The sequence below is a fragment of the Mus musculus genome, chromosome 13 (assembly GCF_000001635.26).
Source record: "Mus musculus strain C57BL/6J chromosome 13, GRCm38.p6 C57BL/6J".
Taxonomy (NCBI): Eukaryota; Metazoa; Chordata; class Mammalia; order Rodentia; family Muridae; genus Mus; species Mus musculus.
Window position 1 is genome coordinate 93,136,909 of NC_000079.6, and position 16,319 is coordinate 93,153,227.

At 41.7% G+C, this 16,319-nt stretch overlaps 2 protein-coding genes across 8 annotated transcripts in view; both read right to left on the bottom strand.

The window, feature by feature from the left end:
• Positions 1-7,816, bottom strand: part of Cmya5 (cardiomyopathy associated 5) — a 104,012-nt gene extending 96,196 nt beyond the window's left edge. The window contains exon 1 of the mRNA NM_023821.3: positions 7,450-7,816. Within this exon, the coding sequence (NP_076310.2) occupies positions 7,450-7,598 (149 nt within the window). The 5' untranslated portion in view covers positions 7,599-7,816. The remainder of the gene's footprint in view (positions 1-7,449) is intronic.
• Positions 7,817-8,946: 1,130 nt separating this feature from the next.
• Positions 8,947-16,319, bottom strand: part of Tent2 (terminal nucleotidyltransferase 2) — a 46,581-nt gene continuing 39,208 nt past the window's right edge. For 4 of the 7 annotated variants that reach the window (NR_154997.1, NM_001361536.1, NM_133905.3 and 1 more), the window contains 3 exons: positions 13,776-13,867; positions 11,973-12,052; positions 8,947-10,757 (listed from right to left, as the gene is read on the bottom strand). Coding sequence is in view for 5 of the 7 variants with exons in the window: in NM_001361536.1 (NP_001348465.1) it covers positions 10,683-10,757; positions 11,973-12,052; positions 13,776-13,867 (247 nt within the window). In the remaining 2 variants the exon portion in view is untranslated. The remainder of the gene's footprint in view (positions 10,758-11,972; positions 12,053-13,775; positions 13,868-16,319) is intronic. The other 3 variants (XR_001780738.2, XM_006517510.4, XM_030247077.1) reach the window with 1 other exon arrangement.

Sequence of the window (16,319 nt, forward strand, 5' to 3'; positions counted from 1 at the left end):
TGGGGACATTCCAGAGAGAATTCTTCCCTGAGCAAAAAACAAAGGCTATACCTATCCTTCCTGGGTCTAGGGGCAGCTTTGGGACAAGCCACAGAAGGCAGAGATGCTCACTGCAGATGACATAACTGAACAGTTCCTTAGTTCTTGTCACCGTGCCCTCCAGGCTATTGTATTTCTAAAGTCATTGAGCACTGTCAATCTCTGGTCAACAACTGGCAATAGTCTACCTGATCCAAGTTCAATGCCCCAATGATATTTGCTTCCTGAAGAAGTTCAACATGTTCACATTCGCTCGCTCACTGACTCACGTATGCATTCACTTAGACAACCAGCAAACGTGCTCAGCTCCCTGGGCATCCTGAGTGATTACGGACGGCATCAGAACATTTACAGCAGCAGTTGGCAGCACAGCAAGTGCCGGGAATGGAACCAGCCCTCATCACAGGTGGCTACAGAGCCATTCAGGTCTGTAGTGAGGGAAGGGCACCTGAGATGTGCTCTAAAATAAAATGTACCCAGAGTTTCAAGACACAGTGCAAGACAATGTAATCTAATGACTATGTTTTACAAATAGTACCTTGATTATTGAATTAAAAAATTATTAGATGATAAATTATTATCATCTGTTTCTTTGTATAAATTTAATGGCCACTTAAAGTGTTAAAATTAGTGCTAGGCAGTGGTAATACACGCCTTTAATCCCAGCATTCAGGAGTCAGAGGCAAGCTGAACTCTTGAGTTTGACACCAGCCTAGTCTACAGTGAGTTCCAGGACAACTAGAGCTGCACAGAGAAACCCCATCTCAAAAAGAAAGGAAGGAAGGAAGAAAGGAAGGAAGGAAGGAAGGAGGGAGGGAGGGAGGGAGGGAAGGAGGGAAGGAGGGAAGGAGAGAGACAGACAGAGAAACAAACAAAGTTAAATTATCTATGTGGTTGACATTATATTTCTATTGGCTAACACTGGAATGACAAAAGATTCTTTTTCTGTGTGAATCACACCCAGTCTCTTGCATCTGACTCTAAGTTTGCTTGACATGGAAGGGTGATCTGGTTCTAATATCTGAGTAGTACCATATTTTCCCTAAGCCCACGCTTAGAACAGCCAGGGAACATAATTTTGTTGTTGCTTCTCTCTCAGTATGTCCTACACTTTAGTAGATTTGCTGTTTTCAAGGGGAAAAATTAATTACAATTCTTGCATTATTCCTCTCTATTCAAGGTGTCACCAAGGGCATGTGACAGCCAGTCAGTCAACACTTCAGCAGCTCCTAGCTTTCTGGTTCCAAGGGCCTCTGTTTTCTCCTCTCTCCTCCCTCAGCCTCTGGCATCTGAGGCAGCCAGGCGCCCCTCCCACCCCAGCACTACTTTCCACTGACCTCAGAAGAGAGCTAGCTCAAATAACACACTTGTCAGAACACCTTGGTAAGCAAACCAGTGAAAGACACCACACAGTTGGCAAGTGACTTAGAGTGCCCTGGATTGATAGCAACCACCTTCATTTTCCACCCTCATCTCCCACCAGATTGCCTCCCTGCAATGATGAGTTACAATGGAATGCCATTAGGACATTTACTGCTATCAGCCCAGATTGGCGTGTTATTTACACAGATCCTGCCAGTGCTGTAATGAAGGTGATTTGGAAGTTTTAGGAACCGTTCTAAAACCCTCCATGTTTCCATAGGGAAAATCAACCTTGACTCCATGGAGGCTGCCGTAAAACAGAAACATTGTTAAGGTTCCTGAATAGTGGAAAAGGCCTCATACAGAAACCAACAAAAACAAAAGAAAACTAAGTATCTCTCAACACATCTCTCTGCATCCAGGGCACTGTGGGTTTTAAACATTTACAACAGTTCTTGCACCTCTTACGTGTTCTAAAAGCTTACCCAAGTGACAATGTTGAATGGACTGATGTTTATAGCCTTTAAAGAAGTGTTCCAATCACTACTTCTAAAAAAAATTGTTTTGTTTTGACTCCTGAATGGCACGGTATGATAGACAGAACACAGCTTTTTGAGTTTACTAGGAATAAAATCTAAGCCCTGATCACAGCCTGTGAGGCCTTACCTGGGGTCTACAACCCAGATATATTGGGGGAGTGTGGTGGGGAGGGGTTAGTAGGGGTGTATGCCAGGAGAAACATAAGTCAGTGTTGGTGTCTTCCTTAATGGCATCTTCTATATTAAAGCATAATGTTCCACTTGATCCCAGAGCTCAGATTTGACTAGTCTAGCCAGCTTGCCCCAGGGATTCCCTGTCTCATCCTGAGTACTGTAATACAGACAGGCCATGTGTGTACAGGCAGGCATGCTGGAGATCCCAGTCCATTCCTCACTTTCACGGCAGGCATGAGCTTTACCTGCTGAGCCCGCTCCCCAGCCCCAGATCTGCAGCCTGGGTTTCTTGCACTCACCCTTGTCAGCCTCACCCCACCCCACCCCACTCACTCCACTCCAGCAGCCTGAGTTCCCTGTGTTCCTTCCCACCCCAGTGCCTTTACACCTGCTCTGCCACTTGCAGGAGACACATTTCTTCAGCCTCTGCTCAAATATGGCTCGGCAGAGCCTTCTTCAGCATCCTATTCCAAATGGCAGCACCTTTATCCTGCTATAGTTATCTCCACAGAACTTGCACCCATCTGGGACATTATATATATTATCCATTTGCTCATCTCCAGACTGGGAAGGCAGGTTCAGGAGGTAGCACTCTGCTTTCCACTCACTGCATTTGTCTGTCATCTTTTGGGCCTAGGAAGTACCTGGCATGCTGAGTATCCAACAAGTATCTGCAGATGGAACAGAGTAGTGAGCAGTCTAAGTTCTACCAATGGAAAGTGGTTCCACTTTTAAAACTGTCTCTTGCCACTAGGCTTCTGAGTCTCTAAGATGCTTGGCTGCCCACAGATGTTCCCAGGGCCTCTCCTGGCTCTAAAACCTGGAGGTTTTAATGGATCTGCTTTGGCAGATGATCTTGGATAAAATTTTAGCAACACAATTTTCTTTTCATATGCATGAAGTTTTCATATGCACCAAGACTTCTGGGATACCTCATTATGATCCCAACCCCACTTCCAGGGCTGTAACTTCTCAAGCCCTTCCTGCTGGGTTCGAGCCTAGGCTTTGCTCCACACTTTGAGATGCTTCGTACAGAACCTTCCCTTAAGTTCTTCTGACGGTTGATAATAACATAATTGTGGTTTTCTGTCACTTTACCCAAAGTATGAGTTCCTTGAGGACCGTAGTAAATTCTTGATTACTTTTCTGCAGCATGTGTCCCAATCCCTGGCTCTCCACCAATATCCAGCGCATGGCACAGGTTAGTGCTACTGGAACAGAACCACGTCTCTGCTGAGAGCTGGTCTCTTTCCCCTCGCTAATGAACAGCAGGTGGAAGTGGGGTTGTGCTTCTGGTAACGAACTACCTGAGAGCTGTGAAGAAACTAAACTTTGCTGGGCACTCTTGAGAGTCAGGTTTGCCCTCACACTTCCTCCGTTTATTTAATTCTTTTGACAGCCTAGGAACTGGTACTGCCCTGGGGCCAGCAGCAGCCCCCTGGTAGAGTACTTGCCTAGCATGAGACGTGCAGGCAGGAAAAGACGGGGTTCCTTTAATGAGGAGGGTGAGATTTCTGAACTCTAGCAGCATTTTTATCATTAGAAGGGATATTTTTGTTGATCATAAAGGTAAGAAATTCCACATATGCATTCACCGAAAACAACCAGAGTTCAAAGTTCTACGCGATCACTATCCCTTCACTCAGAAATAAACACTATCAATCTTGTTAAACCTTAATCTCTTAAGCTTTTCCTAATATTTTATTTTATTTTATTTTATTTTATTTTATTTTATTTTATTTTTGACATCTGTCCTAGTTTGCTTTCTATTGCTGTGATAAACACTATTCCCAAAATCAGCCTGAGGAGAAAAGCTTACTAATCACACTCTGTTGGTGGGGTGGATCAAAGCAGGATTCAAGCAGGAACCTGGAGGCAGGAACTAAGCAGGAACCAGAGAGCGCAGCTAAATGGCTCGCTCTCCATGACTCGTTTGATCTGCTTTCCTATCCAGTCAGGGCCACCTTGCCATTCCTCACGAATCATCAGTCAGGAAAATCTGCTACAGACCAGTCTGAGGGAGATATTTTCTGAACTGAGTTTCCCTCTTTCTAAATGATCTTATCTTATGTCAGGTTAACAAAGTTTTAAGCAGTCCAACATCATTTTATATTATCCTGTGATCGAATTGTGGTATCGTAAGAGCATAACAAATAAGTGTACCTACCATTCACTTCTGTTACTGCTTTTACTTTTAAACTTGTATATGCTTCTCAATTTCGAAAGCTAATTTATAATGCTCAGGAGATGGCTCCGTTGATAGATAAAGTGCCAGCTGCATAAGTAAGAGCGCCCCATTTTTAGCTCCCTAGCCTCCACGTAACAGCCGATCACAGCAATGCCATCTGTAACTCTAGCAGAGGCAAGTGGGTCTCTGGAGCTCACCGGCCAGGCAGTGTAGCTGAACAAGTGAGCTCCAGGTTCAGTGAGAGAGCCTGTCTCAGAAAGTAAGGTAGAGAGTGAGCCAGAAAAGCAACATTGAGCTGTGGCTTCTACACACACACACACACACACACACACACACACACACACACACATACACATACATACTTACAGCTTGTAAGTGTAGTTTCTGGCCTTTCAGAAAACCTACATAAGCAGGGTAAATATCGTACTATGATACAGAGATGTGGTCTTCCTTGTTTGTCTAGAAACGCCTCTAAGTAAAACTGAGTGGGTTGTTTCCCCCAGTGCAGTGGCTCTCAACCTTCCTTAACGCTAGGACCCTTCCTCGTGTTGTGGTGACCCACCAACCATAAAGTTTTCATTGCTACTTCATAACTGTGATTTTGCTGGTTATGAATCATAATATGAATATTTGTGTTTTCTGATAGTCTTAGGTGCCCTGTGAACGGGTCGTTTGACCCACAAGTTGAGAAATGCTGCCCCAGAATAAGGAAAGACTTCTCTTTAAAGCAAAGAATGGTGAAAGCCTCCTAACTTGCTGTGTACACATGCTGGCTCACACTGCATCTTATACGTTCTTGCTTTTTTTATCCTCAGTGAATGGTATGAGGCTCCAGTTATTTCCTCCAGAACAGGACAATGGTCTCATCATTCTGCTGGAGGGTTTAACATGAGATAATGCAGGTAAATGCTTGGTACTGTGCCTGGCACAACAAGGCTCTCTTCTGTGCCAGAGTCCAAGGAAGGCTGACCCGTGACTCTCACCTTTTATGTATGCATTAGAACCTGTTCCAAATTCTTACTCCCCTTCGCAGAGGAACATGGAACTTTGGGCTGTGTTTATAATCTCACACACAATGAAGTGGTTTGATTCCTGATCGCACTGAGGAGTGAGAGCTACATCTAATTAGAGCTACCACTGCCTTCCTAGCACCCCACCATGGTCCATGCTGTCTTTGTGCTGCCTCTTCATAGACTCTCTTCTGACATCCAACTTTGCTATCTGCCTGTTGTCAGTGCCCTCAAGTCCTATTGAGTCACTCACCCTCTAGCTCAAACAGGTCTCCATCACCTCCTACCATTTCCCCTCAGCTTATTCTGACACGTTTCCTTGCCGTGGTTACTTTTCTGCCTATGGTCAGAACAGGCTGAGATTACCACAGATAAATCCTCACTAGAAGGTCTTAGCTTTTGTTTGGCAAGGGACAACTCAGAAGTGGTGCTTGAAACTGTCAGGTGACCCAGTTGTAGTGTAGATGAGCTCGTTATTCTGGGAAATAGTGGCTGAGCAGGGATATGGGTGTCCCACATGTCACTGTGAGAACCTCTTCTCTGCATGCCTGGGTTGCTGGTCCTCCTCCTCCTCCCTCTCCCATTTCCCATGGGCACCTTCCCCTCTGCCCTTCCTTCGTGCATCTCCTGCCCATCCTCTGATATCCAGTCTGGAGCCAGTGCTCGCTGATTCTAGACCTTCTGCCCTCATTCTGACCTTCCACAGTACAGTGTTTATATAGCATAAAGTCCTCCTCAGCATATAGTCATAATACTCATAATTTCTATCGTTTCCTGCAAAGTTTTTGAGGGTAGAGTGTGTTTCCTTCTTGGTAGTTGCTTCAAGATTTCCAGCTGATGGTTTTCTGCAATTGGCGGTACCCTATACATGTACACGGGACTACATGTATACGCATGTGGAGACCAATCCCTCATGTACAGTTTACCTTAAAAAGAAAAAGCCATCACCACCAGCCTGGAACTCACTGACAGCACAGTGAGCCTCAGGGATTCTGTCTCCATCTCCCTAACAGAGATAACAAGCACAAGCCACAGTGCTGGGCTTTCCGCCAGTACTGCAGGTATTGACCATAGGAACTGGGGATTAAGCTCCAGTCCTTGAGCTCACAAGGCAAGCACCTTACCAGCGGAGCCATCTCCCCAGCCTTCAATGCCACTCTTGGGCTACTCCAACTTGAACAATTCTGGTCTTGGTTGGGCATTCTGAAATGATAAACCATCACTTGCCACCCCCAAAGCCTTTTGATAGGACCACCCAGGAAGAGATACCATTGATGACATGCTTACGATTAAACAAAACATCCATACTACTATTGTCATTTTAGGGCTGGATGAAAAGGGACAAAGTAGAGACAAAGTAGAAAGCCTTAATGCGTGCACACACACACACACACACACACACACACACACACGTATGTATGTATATAGTATTACTTAATCTCATTCGCCTTATTGATAGATATTTAGGACCAGAACGACTTTTAGGACAGACGTTGCTAAAACATCACCCAGGAGAGCCCAGCTGGCCTGGAAATCAGTCTTCCTGCTTCTGCCTTTCTATTATTGGAATCACAAGGGCAGGCCAGCCACACCTGGCCTTCATGATTCTTCCCTCTAAGGAGTGTATGGGATGTTTGCACCAAAATAGCTTCCATACAGCAAACTAGCCCAGCGCTAGAACTCTAGGAGGCTGCCATACCTTTGAAGGTAATGGACAGAGCCTTCTGACTCCAGACCCTTCCCCAAGCTCAGGCAGGCAAGATTGATCCAGGGCGGGGAGCCAGAGGCAAGTATTCCAGCACAGTTTTGCGGTTAGGCAGAACCCCAAGTAAGTCTCCAAGAATAAACGAGCAAGTCACAAGGAGCTGGGAGGCGGGGGTGGGGGAGGGGGTGGGGGCCGACTGTGAACTTTGCTGCAGGCGGACCTGTCACTCCTGCTGACAGCAAGCACCTTGCACCTTCAAGTTTTTAAAGAAGGCGGCGCGTCCCAGACAGTGTGCTTGGCTCCGGGGAAATGAACTTCTGAGGTTGGAAAGGGAAAGGAAAAGGTTGGGGGGGGGGGGGTGGCCACTGGCCCGGCGGGACACCTGTGGAGTGGACAGCTTTGTTAGGTCCGGGCGGTTCCCGCTCAGGCTACCTGGCGTCGGGCTCCTCCTCCGACTCGGCCGCCGTCTCCTCCCCCTCGCCCTCCGACTCCTCCTCCGTCTCCAGCTCCTGGGCCACCTCCTCGTCTGCACCCCATCCTAGGAAGCCCTGGGCTGCGAGTCCGCTGTCGCCGCTCTCCATCGCGCCTGTCCTGGCCGGAGTCGGAGCTGCCCACGCCTCGCCCGGTGTTCTCCGTCTGACTGCACTTTGCCAGGGCCCGCGGGGCTGCTTGGGTTCCCGGCGCGCGGGGCGGGGTCGCCCCAAGCCTTTAAATAGAAGGCGTCAAGAAAGTTTCGCCACGGAGCTTCTGCGGCCCTGGCTCAGCTTCCTCTGGTTCCAGTCCCTGCCAACTTCCCCGCCCGTTTTGGCAGATCTTCAGCGGCCTTTGTGGCCAGGGCAGAAAGCAGTGTTGAGCGTCAAAAGGACCCACCAGCCCAGCCTTCCATCTAGTGGCCTGGTGGTTCTTACACTTCTAGCTGAGCTGCGGGTGCTTCGTGCCAAATGAGGCAGCATCCAGAGAAGATAACGTTATGGTTTGTAGCTAGCTTAAGGCCCCACTGCTCTTACTGTGACAATGGAAACAAACTAGCGCCCTAGGGGACTAAGATCTCATTGGATCAAGTAAAGCCAGTGCTTAACCTGTCAACCACTGCTCTAGGACGAAAGCCCAAGATCCTCATAGAGATCAAATCCTGACTAATCCACTTTTAGAAATCAGGTATTTACACAGTATCAAGTGAATTCTTTCTGCCTGAGAGGCCCACCTGTTCACTTATTCAAGATCACCACCTTTCTCTGAAATCTCCATGTTTGAACTCCTGCTCCTCTCCAGGAACTCAAAGCAGTCTTTTGAATATGATTGTTTCTGTTTGTAAGATAATGTTTCTGAAAAGGCCTAGACCTGTTTAGTACAACGGTTAGAAAGACGGCTAGATCTCCAAACCTTTATTTTAATCATCGCAGATTCTTACAATTGTTAAATGAGATGGAAACTAAGGGTATTATTCTCCAGTTACATCAGCTTGTGTGCTGTACATCGGGTCTGAGGACAGAGAGGTATAGATAGGCATCCTCTTTTACCACTGATTTTGCCAAGACCCTATTTCAAACTAACTCAAAATTTAGAATTATTTAGAGTCCACACGTCTAATACTAACAATATTTTAACAGCACATCCAAACAAAAAATGTAGTATTCACTTGAAATTGAAAAGATTTTAAGTCTCCAGCTGGGGAAATGCTCAATGGGTGGAGCACTTGCGTAGCAGACACCGGCTGTGTTTAATCCCTAGCACTGAAAAGAAATTGTAAAAAACCAAACACCTTTAGCTGATACAGCTGGACTGCCCTGAGTATATGATCTTAAGTGCTGGCTCATGGATTCCAGTATGCAGATTTCTTAAGCCTTTTGTCTATTTGTTACAACAAATAGTCTGACTAGGAGAGTGGAACCACTGAAAACAACATGGTGGCAATGCAAGAGTCCACACTACGGCAAAGTCTGAGGCTTTATTAAATGCCATAGTGCTGCAGAGTAGAACACCCGTCCCCAAGGGACTATGATTGACAAACATTACCTGAGGTCACACTGAACTGTTATACTCAATACACTCTGAGAAAGCGCTGCACAATGTGGGATAAATCTTAGAAATGTTTCCAAGAAAAAAAATCATATGTAAATTTTTTTAAACTGCATCAAAAGTACTACAGATCAGTATTCTAAAAAACTGACCCATAGAGAAAGCTCTAATCCTAATTATAACACAGAAGTAATGTGGTTCACAGGCTCCAGATGAGCTTCGTCCCAGACACTCTTCGCATTCAATAATCAAGCACGATTAGGTTCCGATCAGTTAAGATAATTACAGCCTTAATATCACAAAAACAACTGCACAGAAAAATAACACCTCAACAATGTCCAGATATAAACTTTATTCCATTTGACAGCATACAAAAATTTAAACTTAAAAAGAAAAAAGAAAATATGCACCCTTTGTAAGTCAAACAAAGTGAAAGTTTTAGTTTTTTAATTGGTCTGCAAAAAATAGTTTAGTGGTACAAATTGTACCACTGTAGGCCTACAAGAAGTTTGCAATCTTTGAAAAAGTTAAAACTGCCTTCAAGATTACTTTTTATATTTAAATGTACAATACAGGTACTGACCAATTTACAAGTATTTACATAAACTAAAAACAATCTTATTAAACAGCTTAGCTTGCATCTGAACTACTACTTTCATGTGGAAGAGAAATACTAAAAAAGATTTTTGTATAAACATTAAACTTTTATTTATAACTTTATTGTCTTATCTAAAACACTTTGTAGTGGCTTACTGCCTAAAAATTCCAGTTTAGATTATAATCCACGGAAATCTGATTCTACAAGTAGGATATAATCTCAACGTTGATGTTTCCGTTTTCTGCTGTTTCCTATCATGAGGAAAATAAAACCAGGAAAACAGGCGAAGCCACAGTGCACAGGTTCACTGTGCTATCAGAAAGCAGAAGAAACTCCATTTTTTCCAAAATATTTAAGTCAGAGACTTTCAAATAGTCCATAAACAAGTCACTAACTGTTGTTAGTGTTCCTGTTACAACAGTGCAAAATGTATTGTTTCAACACAAAATCTAAAGCAACCTCCAGAGTCTATCAAAGTCAGTTGTGAAGTGCTATAAACAGTACAGCCACCCCTCAGACAGTGTCCCAGGGAGTCGAGTGAAGACTGAAGGCAACTGTCCAGTATTTCAAGACGCCACAGTGATCGCACTGAATCAAAGATTTCATTTGCTTCAAGTAACTGAATAGCTGACTTGAATCTTTACTTGACTAGAACTGAGCTAGACTGCTGCTGCTGCTGCCAGTTATACTAAGTACTAGGATCTTTGCAAAATCCCACGTAGTTCTCAGGATAAGTATGTGGTACAAGTACTTGAGAATATATCAAAACCTTATTAGTTCAGGTAATTTCTCAAAATATATTTTATGCTGAAAAGTCATGCCATAATACTACTAAGAGATGTAAACATTTTCAAAAATACATTTTCTTAAATCAAAGAGTTTATTAGGAAATGTCATAATAAAATATGCAATCTTTATATATGTCCTTTTAAAAATAAAACATGAAAACAAGAACATTAAAAATAAACCATGATGGAGGTAAACAAAATGAATTATGATAGATCTGTTGTTCTTTATTTCTTGGAAGAATTGAAGAATTAGAGACCAGTTATCTTTTCAGGGTAGCAGCTCTCAAAGGCAGCACACTGTTCAGATCTCTCTTGTTTTTCAATCTCTGCCATGACTAGGAAAGGGGGGAAAAAATCAATCTTAGAATACAAACTAAACACAGAACAAAAGACTGAATTCAAAGAATTAAAAGAATATTAGTGGTGATTCTATCTAAGTAGTTTAGATTATGTTCCTTATTTTTATTTCCCAAGGTAATTATTTCCCAGAAAAGAAATAATTATTTAATATTCTTTAATATTCTATTATTTTTTTAAAATGGGCACACAGGTGCACAAAAGGCTATGTAACAATAACACTACTTATAATTAAATTATTTCATCTAAAATAGCAAAGTACTCAACTTGAACTTAAGAGGGGAAAATGACTTTGTTTTCTAGCTTTTATGATGAAAACAGTATTTTTATAAAGGCAAGAGTAAATGTAAAACTTTGTATTTTCCCTGAAAAATAGTGAAAGAGTTTCTAAGACTGCAACTCTAATTCATAGGCCAAAACTCCAGGTCACAATTTTATGAACACAATGTTAGAAGTTGTTCAAGTAAGTAATGGTTTTACAGCTAAATAACCTAAAGGAAAAGCTCACTCCCAAGAACAACTGAGCAATAAGAAACCAGCGCTCCACTCTGCTTGTCGTGAAGGCAAGGCCTAATCTGAAGAGAATTTGCAACACGCTGCTTGCCTTTTAATTACATCCGAGTCTGTCTGTGTGTCCAAACAATGAGAACAGTATCTCTTCCATCCCCATTTTCTGACCTTTTCCTCCTATGAAGCCTCCATTTCTAGTTCTTACAGATGTCTTTCTTTCTGTCGATGTATTTTCACACTGCCATTCATTGCAAACAGGCACCTCATCGAGCAAAACTACCGATGAATATTGTGGACACAAACACACACATACATCTTTTAAATTTTCAAAATATGCTTAAGATAAAAATGTCATGGTGGGAAAAGTGCATGATCCACACATCAAATCCTTTCTCTATAGTAAATGCCCTGAGATTTTAAAACTATCCACTGAGTCCACTGATGGTCCATTATTCAATCGTTTATGAATTTAATAAGCTCCCCATTAATTAAAAATGTTGTTTCCACAAAAGTGAAACTCATAAATGAAAAACAGAGCTCTCTCTGGAGGAAAATTCATCTAAACTCAAGTCATAAATTCTGTTTTCTGTCACATTAGTGATTTTTTTCATAACTTTATTCTTTTCATTTTAAAGCACACTAGTCCACTATCATCTTTAGCATCAACATGGTACACTGTTTACCTTTAAAAATTGATCCTTGATCATATCAAACTTCTGCTTCTCATGCACAGCTCTGGCGGTATTAGTTCCATCAAAAGGTTCTGCATCATGAAATGTACATGTGGAAAAATTAGCACAATAGGGTTCGTTTTTTCTAAAATGAACTGGGGATCAAACCTAGGGCCTCATATATGCTAGGCAAGTGTTCTACCATGAGTAATGAACAGCAGTTCATGAACACATTTAGATTAGGTACAATGATATGCAGCAGAAGAGGCCATGTACAGGCAGGTGGACATACAGATCAAGTAAAGTTTTTACAAAAACTAAAAGGCTATATGTAAGCCTTAAAGCTCAAAGGGAGGAATGAAAGCCAAAAACCAATTGAGTTGCTTGAAAGAAAAGTAGCTAAGAGGAAAGCCTGAAGAAAGCAAAGAAATATGATGGAAAAGTTCACTTTATTCATAAAATCTAGCAGGCCCACAATTCTGAAAAATCCTTTGTTTTGTGTTTTTACAGGTGTGTGTGTGTGTGTGTGTGTGTGTGTGTGTGTATTCAGGCAAGGAATACATGTGGCAGTCAGAAGACAGCGTGAGGAAGTCAGTTCTCTCCTTCAGCCGCGTGGGTCCTGTGGACAGACCGTAGGTTGGCAGTCTTGGCAGCAAGTGTCCTTACCTGCTGAACCATCCCACGGGTCCCCGTTAGTCACTTTGTACTACTCAGAAAGGCTATGCTTAAAGACTTCACTGCACTGTCAAAGTACTGTGGACCTTTTCTCGTTGTGTTTTTGATTCTAGTAGAAGGCTATATGCCAAACTATATTGGACCACATCATATATAGATAGCACTTTATAAAAATGTTTACTTTTCAAAAGAATACAGGTAACTAAAATAATACACATTCACTGTGCAACATTAACAAACCAAGCACCAGAGGTTTAAATCCATAGTCAAGCACCCTTTTAAAATGTTGCAAAAAACAAAGATTAAACATTCTTGGGGCTGGAGAGATGGCTCAGCGGTTAAGAGCACTGACAGCTCTTCCGAAGGTCCTGAGTTCAAATCCCAGCAACCACATGGTGGCTCACAACCATCCTTAATGACATCTGATACCCTCTCCTGGTGTGTCTGAAGACAGCTACAGTGTACTTACTCTGAGTTCAAGGCCAGCTTGGTCTACAAAGAAAGTTCTGGGAGCCAGAGAGAGCTATATAGAGAAACCCTGGAGGAGGGGGAGGGGGAGGAGGGGGATGGTGGTTGTTATTATTATAAATATTCTCAACCTAATTTCTACTATAAATGTTGACATTTTTATTCTTTTTCACCTCAAGATTGAAAAGAATCTTCAACTTTTATTTATGAAAGCAATTTTACTGCTTTTGTCAGGAGCACAAGTAGTGTGATCCAAGACAGGGCCCAGCCAGTTGGAGGGACTCTGGGGATGAGTTTCTCACTAAGTCAAAGAAAATGTATTAGGAACATATTTAACTACATGTAAACTCATTTTAGAAAATAGAATTGTTTTCAGATCATCTTTAAAGTTAAATCAACTTCATAATATGTATCATAAATTATACAGTTTCAGTCAATTTAGTATGAAAAAGGCATGAATTGCTCAAATCTTACCAACTAAAATGTTCAAATTCACATTTAGCATTTCTCACAACTAAGGAACTTTAAATACTTTCCCAAATTAAAAAAAAAATGTAAAGGTAGATATATAAATAACCTCAGAACATAAATACATTGCTTTAACAGAAATAGAAATGGGAATTAGTTCCATGATGATAAATGGTTACTAGACAGTGGTCAGAGGAAGCCTACCTTCAACACAGATGTATTTATTTCTCCATTCCATATCATCAGGCCTTGGGATGGCTTTGGCTTCACGAACTGAAATCATCTGAGTGTTCCAGCTGAAGGGAGGGAACAAACAAGAACTGGCTTCTTTCTGAATGTCTCTTGTTCATCAGCTGGAAGCTGACCTGACTGCCTGACAGACAGAACACTACCCTTGCCTCCTCCTCCGCCCACCCCTCCCTCTGCACCCACTCTCCATTTCCCTTACTATGTGTGCTTCTGCACACCTCTTAGAAGGAGAGATTAAGTTCCAGGATACAAGGTATTTCTTTCACTATTCAACCAGTTCCTCAGTATATTCTAGATACTGTGTATACTTCTAGTAACAAAGAAAATAGTACAAAAATTATTCTTTAATGTTGTTTAAAGTTTAAGTAAGTAAAACACAAAAATACTGCCTACTGCTATTGCCACAATAAAAATGTTTCATTAGTTATGAGGTAATCTTATGGAATTTTCTTTTTCTAATAACATTACTTAATTTTCTTCAGGTACACCTTACAGGGTTTGGGATAAAATTTGAAAGTAACTAGCAGAAGCAAGGAAGAAAACAATGATTTTTGTGTTTTTATTTAAGAAACAGCATTAGTTAACTAAGACAGGATGTCATGTAGCCCAAGCTGACCCTGAATTTTATACCCAAGAGGACCCTAAACTTCTTCCTCAACTTCACAAGTGCCAGTTTATGAAGTGCTGGGAAGAGAGCCTCATAAACAGGGCTTCACAAACCCTAGCCACGCAGTTTACTAACTGAGCTACACCCCACAGCCCTAACAGGAAAATATTTTGAGTGAAACAATTTTGTCTACACTGATTCTTCATCCTCCACCTCTAAAGTGCTGGTCTATGTGTGCTAGAAAGAGTACCTTGCTTCCTAACTCAGGCACGCAGCTGAGCTACACTACATAGCCAATAGAAAGGATTCTGAGGCAAAGCTTCACTGATGTACTAACTTTACATGTTTTTAAAGATTATATTTCTTTATATATTTCATTTGTCTATATTTCTAAGTTACTACAATAAAAGCATTTTTCATTTTTCCAAGAAACAGTCCAACATATATGAGCACTCACAGCTGGTTTACAAAAAAAATAAAAAAAAATAAATTTGAGAATGAGGTGAAAACTGTTTGTCAACTGTATTTGCCTTTGTCTATCAACAAGGTGAGAAAGACTATGGCTTGGGAACCACCAACACTCAACCTACTCCTCTCCATGTATCAGGTAATCTCTAAGAACATAATCATGGGCCATGTATGGAAGGTTTCTAGAAGAAAGATTTTCATTTTTAAATATGTAAGAAATAATTTGTTATTTATGAAGTTAGATCATTAGGAAGTATCCTCTATGCATATTTTTTTTATTATGGCTTTAATCAAGAGCTGAGCAGAACATAGGGTGGTGGCATGTACCTATAACCCTAGAACTCAGAAGGCAGAGGCAGTAAGAATGCAAATTCAAAGCCAGCCTGGGACATTGAGAGACCTTGTCTCCAAAGATCAAGGACTAGTGTGATCTTTAATAGAATTCCTGGCATGAGCAAGACCTTGGGTTTGAACCCTGGCCAGTGAATGCATATAGGGAAGGCAACTAGTGTAGAGTTTTAAGGTTTTAAAAGTACACACCTATAAAACAAAATATAAACATCTTGTGAGTTGTCTAGAAAGACATTCTAACAATGATTGTTGCCTACAGTTCCAAACACAGAAAAAGGACTTTGTTCCATCACTACAAATGTTTCCAAGATTTTCTTTAAAAATAACAATGCAAGGAGAAAAATCACTACAAACTGAGCAAAACAGTTACAATGTTACATTTGCATCACTTTATATTATACTATTCAAGTTTTTTGGGGGGGAGGAGGGGGAGACAAGGTCTTACAAAATGGGCCTAGTCGCAATCTTGCTATATAGCCAGGCTATCCTTGAAATCCTCATCCTTCAGCCTCCACCTGTGTGTACGGGGAATACATTCCTACCCCAGCATAGCTGATGCTACACGCTGCAGCCCAGACTGTCCTCAAACTTATGATCCTCCTGCTTCATCCTTTTTAGCTTGCAGTACCACAACCAACAGTAACTTTTACTAACTCGTCTTTGTTAGCTTTTTATTTTGTTTTAAGAAAGTGTAGCTATATTGCTTAGACTGGCCCTTAACTCCCAGACTTCACTTCTTGCTTCAGACTCCACCAATATGTCACTACAGACATGTGTTACCGTACCTGGCTTAAAAAAATAAAAATAAAAATCAGTAACTTTTAAATGGTCATCTAAAACTACTACAAAATGTGTATATTTAAATATCCAGACAGTTAATTTTTTTGTCTTTCAAGTAAAGAGGGTGCTTTTAACTGAATAAAGTTCAGAAGAAATCCTTATGAACATTTTAGCAATTGCCAGAGTTCTGTTAAACGGTACCTTACTCATTACTTTGACCATATTCTTGGCTGAGCTCCCTATAGTCAACTATGTGAAATTATTTGGTATAAAAATACATTGGGCAAAAGTAG